The 17,570-nt window shown below is 45.9% G+C and overlaps 1 protein-coding gene across 2 annotated transcripts in view; it reads left to right on the forward strand.

Moving 5' to 3' along the window:
* The window catches only part of ZNF831 (zinc finger protein 831), a 119,903-nt gene that overhangs the window by 66,015 nt on the left and 36,318 nt on the right, over positions 1–17,570 (forward strand). Inside the window, exons 5-6 of one of the 2 annotated variants that reach the window (XM_032461461.1) lie at positions 11,158–11,318; positions 12,053–17,265. The exons of the other annotated variant lie outside the window; for it this stretch is intronic. Of the exons in view, the coding sequence (XP_032317352.1) occupies positions 11,158–11,318; positions 12,053–12,898 (1,007 nt within the window). The 3' untranslated portion in view covers positions 12,899–17,265. Of the gene's footprint in view, positions 1–11,157; positions 11,319–12,052; positions 17,266–17,570 lie in introns of those variants that run through there. 2 annotated transcript variants of the gene reach the window in all.

Here is a 17,570-nt window from a genome sequence, read left to right on the forward strand (position 1 = left end):
TGTTTCCCGGTGTTCTTGCCTAATTAAGTTTCACTCGTCTGCGGCTTAGTGAGGGGAGAACTGGTTTCTTGGTGAACATTTATCTTTTCAGAGAGATCAGACTTAGTATTTTTTCCCCCTAAGGTGATTGGAAAACCAAAATGGATGAGGCCAATTCCAATGTTTTCTTTCTTGTCTTTGTTTCTGCTTTGAAATTAGTCCATTTTCCCATCAGGATTAATGAAAGACAAAAGAAAAGGAAAGATCATTTCTACCCACTGATTATCATTGAAGTTGATCCTTTTTTTTTTTCTTTTTAAGGATGCAATTCTGGAGGAAAAATGAATTCTCTCAAATACCTCAATTATTTTTTGAGAAATGGACCTTTACAGACTCATCTAATGATGAGAAACATTGAAAATCAAAATTCAAAGAGGAGATACTCTTGACTTCGATCTTGGCATTACAGACTCCACATGGCATCTTCAGTACTTGGATTTTTTCTCCTTTACCTCCTGTCCACGGTTGCTTCCTAAATTTTAGGTACATGCTTAGGGTCTGGGCACAAATTTTCAAGGATTGATTTTGAACATGATTTTCCACTCAACATCTTTCAGGGGGGAAGAGAAAATCTCTGGGAGGGAAATCTTAAATTGATTGTCTTTCATCAGGAGAAGTAAGCACCGCCTAAGATGAGTAGTTTCTGAAATAAAATGGGTGATTGCTTAGAAAATCGCATGAGGAGAGAGAAATACTCCGACACGCGGCGCGGTTTCGACAAATGTGTTTTTCTGTCCCTCTGGCGGGTCCTTCAGTTCCGTTCTCTCTGAAGAACCCAGTTGAGTTTCCACCTGTCCCTTGGATGGTCTTGTGAGGTGACACTTAAGACGCTTACCCCAAGCTAGATGGGGTGCCCTGCGGTATAGTGTAGAACCCATCTCCTTTGTAGGCTTTACTGCAATACCAATCATTATATACCATGCCCTAATTTTCTTCTCCTCAGCGACGTGTGCAGTCCCTCAACTGGACAGAGCTGAGCTCCTTAGATCATGAACGAGAAACCCATATTTAATTCTTGTGTGAAGGAGGCACTTCTAATCTTCCTCCTGGCCTCATGTATTTCTCACCGGAGTCTCTTCTTTTGAATTTTCTGTACATAACTAAGCTTTTAAGTGACTGAAATATTTTAACTGATTTTTTTTTTTTCGTGAACAGCATTTCGGAAAAATTCCCCTGAGACTCACATTATCAAAGCAGCTGTCTTTCATTGAAAAAAAAAAAAAGAAAGAAAGAAAGGTAAAGAGAACTTCTCTGACAGGTACTTCCTGAGATAAAAGGTTTACCGAATCTTATTGAAAAGGTGGAATATTATGCGAGGGTAGTGATGTAATTCTCTGAAATTAAGTACATTAGAATTTTTTTTTTCTTTTTAGCCTTTCAACTTCTGTGAGTCCATCGTGAGTGAACGGGGAGAGGCGGGGCTGGGAGGTTTCCGTGGCGTGGCCCGCGCCCCGCTCCGCCACAAATCACCTCACACTGTTTTCCTAAGAGAAACAAAATGGCAGCCTGAACTCCAGGGTTCCCTCATCCACCGACTCTCTCCCCGCCTCTGAGAGAGCTAATGGTTCTGTACCATTATTTTTCCTGTCAGAATTAATGGGGAGATATTCTTTTCCCAAAGCCATTAGTAAAGTAATATTGCTTACAGAATTGCTGAAACAGGATAACACCTCCTTCTTAGGGTGTAAATCTTAAGAAATGACGAGGCAATTGCTTAAACACATCAATTATATTCCAAAGCCTGAACTTTGTTCCTCTGCAATTTTCACTTAGAGTTGAGAAAGTTTGAAAGTAATGATCCATGAAGTAAGTTCCCTTGATTCAATTTTGGCACTAAATAATTCAAATAATATTAGCCATTTTTTTGTTTGTTCTTTACTTTATTTTCCCCCTTTCCCACACTTTGTTCTCTCTTTATTTCAAGGCATTCTCTTATTGTCTGAGCGCGATTAAAGTCTCAACTTACCAAAAGATTTGAAGCATACTTTGCCACTAAATGTGTTTTTTGGGGAGAAAATGGTAAGTGAAGTGTTCTCAAACTGATTGCCTTTCATCAGAGAAAGAGAAGAGATATGTGAACTGTAGAGAAAAGTGGTTTCTGGAAAAAAAGAGATTGGAAAATGATTGCTCAGAACAGGCAAAATTTCATACACACAAAAAAAGAGGCTTGAACAGAATGACTTCAGGTTTGGTTAGAGATGGAAAAATGTATTTTTCTTTTTCTTTTTTTGAGTCTCAGCTTTTCTCTGCCTGAGAAACTAGACTCTTGGTATGAGGGTGAGAGGGTCCATCTCCCTGATGTCGGTTGGATATTCCGACTGGACTGACTTGGCCCGTCCACTCGGAGACTTTTCCTCATGACTTTCAGTCTGCATTTGAGAGCCACTGGCATTATTGGCCTCTGGTTTTTCTTTCAGACTAAGAAGGCAACACCATACTTGTTGCAACAGACAAAGCAACGGTAACCTATGCAAGGAAAGTTGACAGTTTCAGCTTCACGGACCCCCCAGGCTGCCAGAGTTAGGTGGATATGCCTTCACGCCTTTCTCCATGTACATCCAAATATAGACACTTTATTTTGTTTGCACAAATAGATCATACCACACATAGTAACCTACGACTCTTTTCTTCTTAATATATCATGTGTATAACTCTAGGAATATATTGCAGATTGACAGGTCATTTTAATCATGGCACAAAATCCCACAGTGTGGCTGTACAATGATTTATTTATTCAGTGCTCGCTGCTTCCATGTTGATTCCTGTTGATTGCTCTTGGATTTCCCACCACAGCTATTGCTGTAATAAACATTCTTGCTCAATTTCCCAAAGACCAATTGCTGGATCCACACATGCTTTATAATTACATATTTCATTCTGTAAAATGCTACTCAATTACTTGTCAAAAACAGTTACTTTCACATCAATATCTATTTTTTAAACAGTGTTTTTGAAAAGGCACTTGGTTTCTGCCAAAGAATAGAGCCTGGATGGAGACTGAAGTCTTGCCTTCACGGTCGGTGCTCTGAGCCTTTTAGCTGACCAGGGCTCACACACTGGCCTCTCTCGGCCACCTTCAGGCCACAGATATGTTTGTTGGCACGGTGCTGTTGTTTGAAAGTTAATTTGTCATCAGGGTTTAAAAACACAAGGAATCCAGATTTCTGCTTTCTCTTGGAAAATGGCTAGTTCTGGTGAACTGGATGCGTGGTCCTCGTGGGCTCAGTGGGAGGGGCTCAGGGGGAGCTGGACCCGCCTTCCATCACCGCAGCCCCCTGGCCAGGCAGCATCTGTCATTTACGTGATGTGAGGGGTCCTGTGACATTTGAGTTTATTATTCTCGCTTTGAACCGGGGCTTCCCAGCCATGACCCTGCTCACTTTGGGGGCCTGGGTCGCTCGGTGGGGTCCATCCTGTGCTCTGGAGGGTGAGATGCCAGGAGCACCCCCTCCTCAGGCAGGACCACCAAGTCCCTGGGCATCACCCCCGGCTGAAAAGCACCGATTTAAACATACCCACAAAACCCATTTTCCTCCGTCAATGTTGAGAAAACCTTTTCCAAGAGTGTTCCTGAACACTTTCATGGTCTCTCTCCATCCTGTTGGCCTCCTTTCACTCGATGAAGGGACATTGTTGAATTCTGCACAAGACCAAGTTTAAAGGCACTGAAGTGTTTCAAACCAGCCCCATTCACCGAGTTTGGAGACAGTATCTGAGGAGGAGCAGAAGTGCAGAGACAGCCATGATTACAGGTGGTTTCCAACAGTAAAAGCTTTACCTAAGTACACACACATAAAAGGTCCAATTTCTAAATGCTCGGCGAGGAGGCTTGAATCCGCTCCTGGAATAAAGGGAGACGTTGCCTTTGTCCCCTTGGTTTTCCGCCGTGGTTTCTTTTTGTTCGCCGGGGACTCAGGCAAGCTCACCTCTCTCCTCCTGTTCTCCTAAGAGTTCTCAGCATGTTCCCGCGTGTCGGGTGGAGTCCAGAAGCCTTGGGGTGGGTCTCTCCAGGGCTGTCCCTCTGTGACAGGAACAAATGACTTGCCTGCATCTTCCCTCATTAGAGCTAATAGAGATATGTGCATGCCTGGGATGCGGTGCCGAGCACCAGGAACTGACACTTTGTAACTGACTATATATACTTCAATTAAAAAAAAAAGATTTAATAGAGGAGTATTCATTTTTTCCCTAAAGCTATTAGTGAAGTCCCAGTGTTCTGGAATTGCTGAAACAATCATTTCTCCTTTAACCCAGGATGTAAATCTTGAGGAGACAAAAGGAGCTGTTGTGAGCGTAGCAATTTTGTCCCAGGGGAGAGACCCTCAGAGCCAATTTTCACTGAGCGACAAGATGCTTTTAAAATGATATGCAGAGTAGCTGGGCTGCGATCTGTCTTGGCATTTAACATTTTGAATGGCCTTTCTCCGATCAGCTCTTCTTCTGACAGGATTTCATCATTGTATTTTTGCTCTGTGTTTTCAAGTCACTCTCTTGTTGTCTGGACATGATGCAACTTTTAACTTAAAGCAAGATTTTAAATCCCACTTTGTCCTGAACCTGGCTTAGACACAGCATCTCTGGTCCTGGTGGGCTTTCGTTAAAGAAGCGGAGAAGAGACAAGAACGACAAAGAAAAGTGGTGTCTGAAATAAAAGATTCGTTTGTGATTACTTAGAGGCAAACTTGCAAAAAACTGCATTAGGATAGTACAGAAATCCCCAAGGCTGTGCCTGATAAATGCATTTCCCAGTCCTCTCTCTGTCTCTCTGTCTGTTGGTCTCTCTCTCTCTCTCTCTCATCCATCTCTTTCTGTGGGACTGAAGTCAGAGGCTACTTCTCACCACCCACAGCCCACCCACTCTGATCATTTTCTGTTTGGAATGAAGGTCCCCCAGCCTCTGCCCAAGAGGAACAAAGTCTCTTTCTTCCATCATTTTCAGCCATATATTTTTTTTCTTCTTTAGAGGCTTTCTAAACAAAAATTATACTAGGATTGTGGAAACAGATGAATTGACTCACAGAAAATTTTAGTACTGTGTCTGGTGTGCAGCAGAGCCTTAAAAAATATTGGTTGAATAATTACACGAATGAAAGACTCGGACTGAGTAGAGAGAAAACCAGCCCCAAACAGGTGCCATGGGGGAACAGTTTTACAGGCTGCGTGGTTTTACTGCTTTCATAGGTGGAAGCAGGGTCAGGGCCCCGTCAGACCATCTCATGGTACCTTCTGCTTTTTCCTTTGTAGCGTTTTCTACGTCTGCTTGGTGACTTTTCTGGTGCAATTATTTGCTGCCTGAATTTCTCCACCATTAGATTGTAACTTCCATGAGGATGTCTGTTTCGCTTGCCACTGAGTCCATTGCCTGTGTTCAGCACGGTTCCTGGTACCGAGTGTTGACTCTGCTCAGTCCTCAGTGTTTAGGCTTAATCATATGGGCTCATCAGTGGGCTCAAAAAATATTTCCCTTCCAAAAGAAAGGGCTTGACTAGTATTTGAAAAATGAGCACGTAACTGCCAGCATAGTGACTACTTCTAGAGTTCTGCCTGGCTTACCTTTAAGTAATCACCAATTTTTTTTTAATTGAAGTATAATCAGTTTGCAATGTTGTATTAATTTCTGGTGTACAGCAGAGTGATTCAGTTATGCATGCATATATATATTTATATATACATATAAATTTCTTTCCATACACTTTTTCATTATAGGTTATTACAAGGTATTGAATTAAGTTCCCTGTGCTGTACAGTGATTGCTAGCACATTGTGCCTCCTTCAGTGGCAGGGATGCCTGTAAACAATTTAATCTTGGATAAATCGTCAGTCTGGGAGATTACTCCTGGGGTCTTGTTGACGCTTACAGCTTACTTACATCGCCAACACGGTAGACTCATTTTTCACCCCTTTATAAATTCAGCATCTTTGGACTCCAAATTCACAGAGTTTTTTTCGGTGTATTGGGGCAACAGCAGGAAATGCATCGAATTACTTACATTTTTGGATAATGATATTTGAGTAATATGTCCATTAGCATTTTCATAAGGCCTAGGAGTGAGACAGCTGGCAGGAGGCTGGCATTAAAGATGTGGATGGCTAAGCTGTTTCATCGTGGCGCCTCTTCACTCCATTTCCCTTCTAATTATTTTACAGTTTTCTACAGCCTTTTCAAGGTGGCTACATTTAAATTTGCTACCACACTTGAAGCAGCAGTCTCTTCCTTGCTTAATGTGGTTTGGCAATTATTTCTGAGGGAAATTATGAAAAACGCAGCCTTTAATCAGGGGGAGAACAAAACGGTGCACAGAGCTGGTGGTGAGAGATGGTTTCCATTATAAGAGCCTCATAATTGTGTAAGGGCAGTCGGATCTCCAAAGGTTGCAGCAAGACAGTGGAATCTGTAATTTCTGAAGATGTGTGAAATGACTCACGCAGGGATGCCTGAGCGTACACGGAATCACATTCTGGGCTCTCGCGTTTGACCGGGGCCCTGCTTACTCTTTGGAAAGGGCCACTCATCTAAAAGCAAGGATGCTGTCGTCCTTCCAGAGCCCAGATCCACTTAACACACTCCAGCGACATTATTTGAGCATTTTTCACAATTATTAAAGATAATTCACTTTTCTCTGTAGACTGTGGTTCAAAAGGAAATTAAATCCATGAATTTCATTCCCTTGTTTTCTCGGATGAGTCAGAAGTTACTGGCCAAACGCACACATGGCCTTTCTGTTAAGCTTAAAAACCCAAATGGCCTACTGAAGAGACATTTGGCCAATCTGATTATTTTCTTCCTGCTAATTGGTTTTACATCTTCATTGAATTGAATGAATTGCCTGGTTGTTTCATCACTGTGGGGACACAGCTTAATCCACTTAGAGCCAGGCGCTTGTGCTTGGTAAACTGGGGGTTCTAGAAGTGTTTGTCATCATTATGATCTTTTGGTGATTTTTCATAAGTGAGGATGAAAGCGTGTCTCCAAGCCATTCACTTTCTCCATTTCTACTTCCACTGCCCCAGACACGCTGAGGCACCTGGCCCCCAGACCACCCTGGTGACCTTGTAAGTGGGCTTCCCACCCCTTCCTCCAACCTGCACCCACCCCAATTTAGTCTCCGTATAGTGGCAATGTGCATCTTTAAAAGGTGTAGACCTCTTGCTAGGAACACTGGCTTCTTCGCAAGGAATGAGGAGTAAAACCTAAATTCCTTCCCAGGGCTGCCTGCACCCTGCAAGATCCGAGCCCCTGTTGGCTCCCCTGCCTTCATTTTGCCCCCTGCTCACGCCCATCCTTCCAGCACAGCCTCCCACTGGTTCCTTAATCCCTCAAACTCCTTCCCACCCCATATCCCTGCATCTGGTCCTCCTTTCTCTGGAATGGCCTTTGAGGGCTGGTTCTTTCTCGTCCTGCAGGTCTCATTTCAAGTGTCACCCTTTGGGAAAAGCCTTCCCCTATTAGGTAGACCAGTTACCTGCGGCCCCACTGCACTCTGTAATACACCCCCCTCCTTGTGGGTTGTTACTCTCCAGAATACCCTGTTCATCATCCCTCTCAGGAATACTCTCCCCTCTCTGCTTATTGCCACTCTGCCGTAGCCTCCTGTTGCTCTCTGGAGTACCCCCACCCTGTGTGTATTTCCTTCATGACCTCGTCAGGCCTCAGTTGTCTTCCCTGTTGGAGCAGAAGCTCTTGAGGGTCCGAGCGCCTTGGCCTTGTTCTACGATTCCTTGGGGCTGAACATGGGGCCTGTTTCCTTGAAAGGGCCCAGGGCATGGTGCCCAAGCGAAGGTGGTGCTGAGTCTTTAGGCAGTCCCAGGGCATGGTGCTCAAGTGAAGGTGGTTGGTATTAAGGGAAAAGTTGTCGCCTCCTTTCCCAAACTGTTGCACCTTCTATGAATTCTAAAAGTGGATTTGCCCAAGATTCGTGCCCTTGATCATCTAGGAATTGACCCTTGGGGTGTGAGAAGTAGGTCTGTTCTTCTGATTCAAGATGGAGGACAGCAGATAAGAAACAAAATTTCTTCTGTAGAGCACAGGGAACTATAGTCAATATCTTGTAATAACACTTAATGGAAAAGAATATGAAAATGAATATATGTGTATACGCATGACTGGGACATCGTGCTATGCACCAGAAACTGACCCACTGTAACTGGCTATTCTTCAAGTAAGTAAATATGATGGAGGCCAGAACACCACATTCACTCCTGCCCACTTTCCTCTAAAACCCAGAAGTTAGTGAAGAAACACAGTGGTAATGCCCAGGCCCACGGGGACAAAGCGGCTGGGGAAGAAATGGGGCCAGAGTTGTGGGGCTGGAGTGTGGGGGCTGAGCAGTCCCTGATTAGCAGACCCAAGGAACTCAGTCCTGATTTAAAGAGCGGAAAAGCCCTAGAAATTCAGAAATTTGTGAAACCAGGTGGGGCTGGAAACAGGACGATGGACTGATAGACTCAGCAGCATTCAGACCCCCCCCTCAGTCTCCAACCCCCAAGTCTCCCCCACACCCCTGCTTCTCAGAGCCTGGTCATGTCCCCCACTCTCACCCCCACAGAACAACTGGGGCTTCGTCTCTGGAGACTCTAAGATGCTGGGGGACACCGGGCACTATACGTTCAGCAGGGAGCGAGGGAACCATATTAAGAACGTAGGGTTTAACCAGAGGTTGGCTCTGCATATTGACCCCTAACTCTCAATGCCAGCTCTGACTGCAGGATGCTGGCAGCCTGCCCTCCACTTTCCAGGCAGGAGATCAGAGGGCTCCTCGTGCAGAAACCAACCAACCCACGTGAAAGACCCAACAGAAATTGCTTCAGGGTTTCCCACATCAACGGGGCGACCAGATAATCCTGCAGGGAGGTCCGTGGTTGACACATTACACTTGTAAAGCTTTCCTAGCCAGCTTTCCAGTGCCTGTTTCTTAAAACACGGGCAGATGGTTAAGACTGCTGGATATCTCAGGGAAGCCTTTAAGATGAAAGACAGAGATAAAAGCAAACAGAAAGAGATACAATGTTAGGGGGAGGCAAACTTCAGCCATAACCACAATAACAGCAGATCATTATTAATATTGCTGAAGATGGAAGAGTCAATGCTGGAGCCATGGAGTAGTAAAAGGATTCTATAAAGAAAGAATGGTAATAATTAATAACCATAAGAGTGAGCTCTTGGAAATTAAAAACACGATAGCAGAAATAGACCCTTACATGTTGGAACAGAAAGTTGAAGTTCCCTCAAAAGTAAAAGAAAAAGACAAACAAATAGAAAATAGGAGTTAAAATAAGAAAAATGGAAGATTAGACCAGTAAGATCTGATAACCTACTAACAGCTGTTCTAGAAAAAGAGAAAAGACAAAACCTGAGGAAACAAAAATATGTCAAAGAAATAACACATTTTTCTACAACAGAAGGACATGATTCAGATTAAAGGGGCCCTTTGAGCTCCCAAACAGTGAATGAAAACAGCCCCAGGACTGTGGTGACGCTGGCACAGACAGGAGCCTGGCAATTTCAGGAAAGTGAAAAACAAAAAGGTTTCCTCCAAAGGATCATGAGCCATAGATCATGTTGGCTCCAGACTTCTCAACAACTAGAACTCAGTGGACCCATGTCTTCAATTCTGAAGGAAATTGAATTTTAATTCACACATCATACCCAGACAAGTGGCCAATTAACATCTAAATCGTTTCTTACGAAGATACTGGAAGTTTTGCATTAAGAAAGGATGCAAAGAGAATATACCCAGGGAAAGTAAGCTTGGGGGCCCAAGGACCAGGGAGGTGAAGAGACTCGCCAGGAGGGGGTGGAGGGAGATGGATACAGGGGCCCAGCCCTGCACACAAGCAGTGGTCCACTGGGAGCAGGTCAGAAAGTTTCAAGAGAGGTATTTTTAAGGAAAAGAAATGAAACCTAATGCATGAAATAAAAGGCAATTGGGAAGGAGGTTGGAGGATGAGTTTTAGGAATAAGTCCATAAGAAAACAAAGCAAAAGAAAAAGACAGAGTAATTATTAACTCCAAGGAACAGCGTATGGACAAGAAAGGCAATGTAGTTATAGTACACCACCTGGCTCAGCAGCGACCAGCATGTTCCTGAACATGCTCATGGGAGCATCGAATCTCCTGAGCAAAAGCATGACATCAGAGTCGCATGACTGCTGAGAGGAGAGGCGGGTGGGCAGTGCGCGTGTGTGCGGGCTGTGATCACCCTCACCCCTCATGAAAGCCATAGGCTATCTTCCAAACCAAAAAAAAAAAAAAAAGAAAAAGAAAAGAAATCAAGATGGAGTGCTATAAGCATGTTATTAGGAGAAGAAGAGATAAACAGGAAAGGAATCCAAAACGGGAAGAGATGCGTGTGTGGGCAGATGTGGCTGTTTTTCTTAATAAGTAGAAAGATTTGACTTTTAAAAACTCTGTGCATGTGTATCGTTAATCAAAATGCAAGCAGATTTAGAAGTGGGTCTGAGGCTGTTCTCTGGTGACCCGGCCCTTCTAGAATGTTGTTCTGATCTCCTCCCGTGATGGGATGTGCTTGCTCTGAAGGTCTGTGGTCCTTTGGCCCTGCATCCCAGGCCAATCTGATAAAATGGAGGAGAGAGTAAGGATGAGGGACGGGGGAAGGCAGCTCTTCCCTGGAAAGGGAGATACTGTTTGGGGGGTGTTGTCAAGGCCGCATCTTTGTTGTCTCTCTCCCCCTACGGATCACAATAACCACCACAAAAACCAACCCCCGCTCCTGCTGTCAGGGCTCCGATGGAGACTAAGACATCCTAGGTGACAGAGGAGATAATTTCTGCTCTCGACCCCCAGTCATACGGCTAGAGAATTCAGACTAATCCAAAATTAACCCGTGTGACCAGGAAGATGACTTCGATGAAAAAAAAAAAGCCACATGAAATTTTTTTTTAATATGTAATTAAGGGATTTTGCTGCCTTGGAAATCGGTTTTGCCCCTTTTTGACCTTGTGAATTGGTTCGCAATAACTGAGTTCCCGTGCACTCCACAGGAGCTGCTGCTAATGAGCTCGGAGCTGGTCGTGGAGATGCAGATAAACTCCTATGAGATTACTGCTGGCCGATTGTATCATTTCAGCTGTATGTCCATGTGCCTCCCCCCTCTTTAGGTCTAAGTCTGTCAGGAGAGTCATCTTCGGTCGCCTCAGAAGCATCTCTCTGTGGTGGTCACGGAGAGAAAGAGGAGGAGGAAGACAGACACACTTCAGGAAGCTTCTCTCCAAACCCAAGTTCAGGAACTGTCGGGGAAACAGATAGACCAACCCTGAAGGTGGGAATGGTGGTTCTGAGCTGTCTCTACCTATGTCTTGTCTAGGTATTTGGCCCTTTGTCTCTTGCTGGTGTCCACTGTGGCAAAAGTCACCGGGGCCACCAATAGACGTTCCCCAGCAGAGAAGGCCCTTGAGGCAAACATGGTGCTGCCTGGACAGGCGGCTCTGGCCGTGAGGTGCTGAGGTGAGGCCTAACTGCCTGACGAATCCACACCTGAACAGAGCACAGACGCTCGCACATTGCAGAAGCCCCTGCAACGGGGCATCACTGTCGGCAAACAGGGGGGCTGCAGGGTTGAGAAACATAAGGATGCTAATCCAGACCACACTTTGGAAAAAAAAAAAAAAAGCTAATCTGGAAAAAAAAAAAAAAACCCATAGAAATACACAGTACTCTAAAGTTGCATGCCTGCCACCAGAGCAGTGGTGACTTAAAGTCCGATGCTCGGAGCTGGCTGCAGAGCTGAGAGGTTGGTTCTACCCATGGCTGAACAGAAACACATGGCAGCCTCAGCATTCTGTTGCATCAACAGGGAACCTTCCTGGAGTTAATACCTCAATCAGTTATTAATGGAAGCTGATTGAGAACATAATATTAAAGTTCATGCTCGGTAAGGAAGCATTGAGACCTTGTTTTCGCTGAGGACCACATTTCTGACCACAAGTTTCTGGGCACCAATTAACCTTTTGTCACCCCCCCCCCCCATTCATTTTCCTTTGCACTTTGCTGCAGGAGATCGCTCCATCTGCCGGTGAGCATGGGAACAGTTGTCCTCAGAACACGGCCATCGGGTCAGGATCATCTCTGCCCTCGGACTCCTCTGTGGCAGTGGCTGGCGACAGCCTTCTATCCTGTAGCAAAGGTCTTGACATGGGATTGCTTGAGACTCACCTGTCACCCTTCCAGGAGCAAGTCTCAACAGATTCCACACTGTGCATTTTCTCAGATGCTCAAGAGCCTTCTTCCTTTGAGGCCAAGAGAACCTCTGTCTGCCATGATGTTGCTACCTCTGCAGTTGCTGTTTGTGCTTCTCTGGGGGCGAGCGTGGGTCACACTGCCTCGGGGAGTCACAGTGCGGGGCCACGAGACCACAGCCGGGCTGCAGGGGAGACTCTGCCACAAAGCTCCCCAGACAGGAAAACGATGACAGAGGGTGTGACTCCATCACTCTTGCCAGGGACCCCTTCATCTGGGCAAAGAATTCCGGGTTCAGTTCCACTGGGATCCATTGGAAAAACCCATCTTGAAACTCCAGCTTCAGGACCAGGGTCAGCTGGTCCACCTCAAGAGGAAGGAACATGCAGGACGTGTTTTCCTTCTGGGGGGCAGCAAGGGTGTGGCGAAGCGCTGGCCCCCTGCCCTCCTTTAGGAAGGGACAGTGGGAAATGTCAGGTATCTGGATTCGTGGCTTTAAAGGATGATGTGGTTCCTTCCAACCCAGAGCAGCCCACGGAGACCCCTGGAGTCCCTTTGAAAACCCTCAGGAAGAGGAGTTTGGAAGGAATGAGAAAGCAGACCCGAGTGGAGTTCAGCGACACCAGCAGCGACGATGAAGACCGGTTGGTGATAGAAATATGAAGCTTCCGGAGAAAGATGGCGTCGACGGTCAAAGACTGCGGATGCCTTCCGGGAAGCGCCATCACACTGCCAGGAGAACTGAACTCTACTTGTGAAGCACCGGCAGCTAGGAAAGCCATCTGGGGTTCTTTCTAAGATATCCCCCGCCAACTCTGAAAGCCAAACTCAGCCTCACCGTTCCCCAGAAGCCCTGATCACATGGTGCCAGGCAGGGCTAAAGGACCAATGAAGCAGGGTCTAAGAAGGCTTCATCCACGTGATGACCGTGGCCTGACTCCCATCTGTACCCTCTGCGTTGGTCCCTCACTGCCTCATTCATTAAAATGGCATCAACCCAGAGAGCCACAGTCAACCTGTTTACAAACAAGTGAACCCCACAGAGTCAAGGCGATAGGCTTCCTGCATTTGTGAAGCGGGGGTTTGCTGCAAAGGTGGTAAGCATACTTGGGGTAACCGGGGTCACTTGCAAAGGAGTTGGGGTGTGAACTGGGCATCCAGATCCTTCTGTCCATTGTGGAGACAAAATCCAGATTAATTCAGAAACTGGAGTTTGGTTGGAATAATGTGCCTCCTTAGCAGAAGTTGTAAATATACTTCAAAATGCCTCTGATCTGGCAACACACTGAGTATCCTTCAATGTTGCACAAATGGTCAGTGCTTCTGTGTGACCCAGTGTGTGGCCACAAGCATGTGCCGCTCTCGTGCCCGATGCCTTCTCTGTGGAGACCCCTGAAACCTGTTGTTTTTCCAGCTCTTGCGAAAGGAACGTTGTGTTAAAAGTTAATAGAACAGTCTCTGTAATGAGTCATTTTTGAGGGGGAAAAATTCACTTATTTTCCTCGGCTTCTTTCTGTCATGTTGTGCTCTGAGCAATTTCAATTAGCAGGTTACACTTTAGTGATCTCTGCAGCTTAAACTGACGCCTGCTCATCACGATTGGAGCCTTTCAGATTTCCTCCAGAAGCTTCAAGGATACAAAACTAATTGGAGTTTTGACGCTGTTTTACATCTCAGTAATTTTATTTTGGGGGCTTGGTGTTACTTTGCTGTCAAATTAAATCAGCCTCTGTATTGTGCACATCAGAACAGCGCAGACAACGTTCCCCCAGCGTTCCAAGCCAGCGCGCCCCTGCGCAGAGGGAAATAGCGGGTGTGTGTCACCCAGCTCGGGGAGCAGAGCCTCACGTCTGCTACCCCTCTCTCCCTCTCCTTAAATGGGAGAGGAAACACGCAAAGCGATTTACACTGCTGCATTTCGATACAATTTTATACTTGCTTTTTGGTATGACTTTGTACGATTTGAGATTCACAGCCGAGCTCTTTGGGCTTCACTTTGATGTGACGATGCTCACTTGACATCCTGTGCTTCGAAGGTGGGGCCGCAACGCAGAACATCTCCCACACGCGGAGGTGCTTCCATACATCCTCGTCTGTGACGAAGGATGGTCAGGTTTCAAGTATCTTCAAGTGAATTTTCCAGTTCTAGGGTTATTCATAGAAAAACTTCAAAGTGGGACCAGCTTCCCCTGGTGACTTAGTGTATGTCTGTGGTCATTTGCAATGACCACACTCAAACGCCGCCAGGTCACGTCCAGCCCAGCCAAGAAGAACGTGAGAAAGGAGGTAAAAAGAGGTCAGGTGCGCACTTCACGCACTTCTTGAACCAAAGGGAAGTGGCGTAACTACCCGTCCCTTGGGTTGCCCGTGCCGCAGTACGGGGGGGAGGTCCGGCAGAGCGGTCTGAATCCCGGACGGGGAGAGGGGGCGAGGGCCTGGCCTTGTCCCGAGCTGGCCGGGAAGTCTTGCGGAAGACTCATGTCCTCTCTGCGCCTCGGTTTCTCCGACTGAGAATAAGGAAGTAAGACAAGATGGGCTGAAGGTGACTCCATGGCCCCGATCCTCATGAGAGTGGCTCAGAGGTGGTCCCCCCGGGGAGGGTTCCCCCGCCCGGGAGCTAAAGAATAAATACCTTCGGCCAATTATTGCCAAGAAGAATGAGAGCTCAGGGAAACTCCTGATTTTTTTCCCCAGAGATCCGAATTTTGAGGTACAATCATTCGGTGTAGAAATGGCAGCTCATAATTCAAAAATTAGAAGCAAACAGAGCACCGCTGTGTGAGTGGGAGACAGCACCTCTGTCGGCTGAATTGGTTACTTTGTCTTGGGAGGCACTGGGCGGGGGAGGAAACTTTCTTCCAGATCCTCCTCTGCTGTGTGGCTGCTGAGCTGTGGGCCGGATCACTGAACCTAAGGCAGTAAGTCACAGCTCCCAACAGCACCGGCCTCGGATCAGGTCAGGTGGAAGCTCTGTCCTTCTACGAGCCACCCTTGCTGGCCACCACGTCCTAACTAAGATCAAACACGGCGGAACATTGAGTCCCTCCCTGACTCCCTGTCTCTCTTACACAGAGGTGAGCAGGTCACCACAGTTTCCTGTCTCAGCCGGTCATTTAGCTGTTTGGTGGCAGCATTTACAGGTGTACCTTACTTTATACCAACATGAATCTATGAAAAGCTATATTTCAGTGGATTGAAAAACACACAAATAAAAGATGTATTTTGAATGGCCCTGGGGGACTTAACTATTACAAATCATCCCATAGTAAATATCTTTTTTTAAATAAGAAATCGTTTTCTAAAGCAACACAGCATTCCTGATTTTATAAATCTTAATTTTCCCGTGGGTTTTCTTAGAGCAGACTGCTGTCATAGGGGTGCAGTTCCAGGATGACGTCGGTGACCTGTAACCCAGTCTGGGTTACCGGAAGTAAAATTTCAATATTATCAGTTGATAATCACTGCAGTTTTTAACTCTGCGAGTGTGTCCTGGGTGATGGTTAAGGGGAAACAAGTGAATCTGAGAAGAGGGCAAGCCGGAGTTTAAAGGTCAGTGTTCCTCCTCCTCCTCAGTGCTGTTCATTTCCCTGCACCTTCAGGTTAGGGTCTCGGCCACTGGGTGCCTCAGCTTCTTCCACAGAGAATAGCTCCGAGGATGCTGGCAGGAACTTTGAATTCTTTGCCGTTCCTTCAGGGCAAGGGGTACAGATGCCAAGAACCGCGATGTTTGAGACGCACCACCAAGGCTCTTTCTCCAGCGGTACCTACGCCTGGCCCATCTCACTCACTAAGGACGCACGGAGGACAGGGGTTTCATGTCCCCCCTTGGCAGCCTAGACTATTTAGTGACTCTTACAGGCACGTGGTTTGGGCTGGACGACCTGAATGCTTCTTGTTGTAAGGTGTGGTGGAAACAACTCGTACCTCCCGTTAGGTATGGCCTTTGAGATTCTGGATGAAGCTAACATCTCTCTCATTTACAACCCAGGAGAACCTATGGTTCTTTTGCCAAAAGATTAAAAGAAGACGGGGGATTGGTGCTTCTGGATCCTAATCCAAACCCCGTCAGTAGCTTGACAAGTAACTGAGGGCAAGTTAGCCTCCTCCTTCCTAAAAACCCTCCTCTAGAGTTCTGGTGGGGAGAGCAGCCTTGCAAAGACGCCTCGTGGCCGCAGTTCTGGGCATGACAGATGAACGCTTTGCAGCTTCATGCCAAACGTATTTCCTCACATTTCCATTCATTACGTAGGATGATCACATTATTCATTTCTTCCCCAGCATAGAAATTTGCATTTTGCACAAAATTTGCCTGGTGCAGCAGATTTTTATAGTTATGGGAACTGTCACCGTTATCAGAATGATGCTGCTACTCAAATCCACAGACGTAATTTAATACGGCGAGGAGAAAACGGCCTGCCGGGCTCCGGGGCGATCGCATTTCCGCAACTGCCGCGAGCAGGGCTTATGCGTTTTCCCCACTTCGGTTGCGATTCCCGTAATTCTTGTGAGGGAGACTCCGGCTTTGGAACACTACACTTCTCAACGCGTAAGCACAATTTCTTGTCCCTCTCTTCCAGATACTCATTCAGTAAAGGTGTCAGGACCCCAAAAAATCCTGTGCGCTGGATTTGTACCCCGTGTAATGCTTTTCCCCCGTGCTCTGTGCTTACGTGGGAATACGTGTGATTCAGTCTGAGGAAGCAGAGGAACACTGAGCATATTACTTCACCCTGGAAGAGGAGAAGCCAGGGAAACCAGCCAGCCTTGGTCATTTGCAGCCCTAGAGGATGACTTAATATCTTATATATGCAGCCAACTGTTCAGAACTTACTACTCTATCCATTGTTCGGAATCAGGAACCGATTGGCTTCTTGGTTCTCTGTTTAACTGTAGTTCCTTCTTTATATGGTTAAATTATTTTGTTTTGATAAAAATAAAACTGAAAGTGAAAATGTCTTGTGTGATTTGTTAACATTTTAACCTAAACTACCATAAATAATATCCTGTTTTAATTGGATATCTGATTCTTCCTGAACAGTTGACCAACATCCTGTCCGCCATATTGGCGTCCCATTCCACTCAAGAAAGAATTCGGTAACGGCAAATGATCACATTTCCTCGTGCTATTCGCCTTTCCTGTGTGTCTTTTCTGTCACTGTCTGCCATGTCTTATGGTTCATAACTTAGATACGTGTTTTTAAATCCTTAAATGTAGCTAAGCTTTGAAGCCACATGAGGGCACTATCCACAGTGCAATAACCCCAAACTTCCTGCTTAAAATTGATGTTGCTTGGATATTTAATTTTATTCATTAACAGAGAAAACATCCTTAATT

Source organism: Camelus ferus, chromosome 19, assembly GCF_009834535.1.
Source record: "Camelus ferus isolate YT-003-E chromosome 19, BCGSAC_Cfer_1.0, whole genome shotgun sequence".
Taxonomy (NCBI): Eukaryota; Metazoa; Chordata; class Mammalia; order Artiodactyla; family Camelidae; genus Camelus; species Camelus ferus.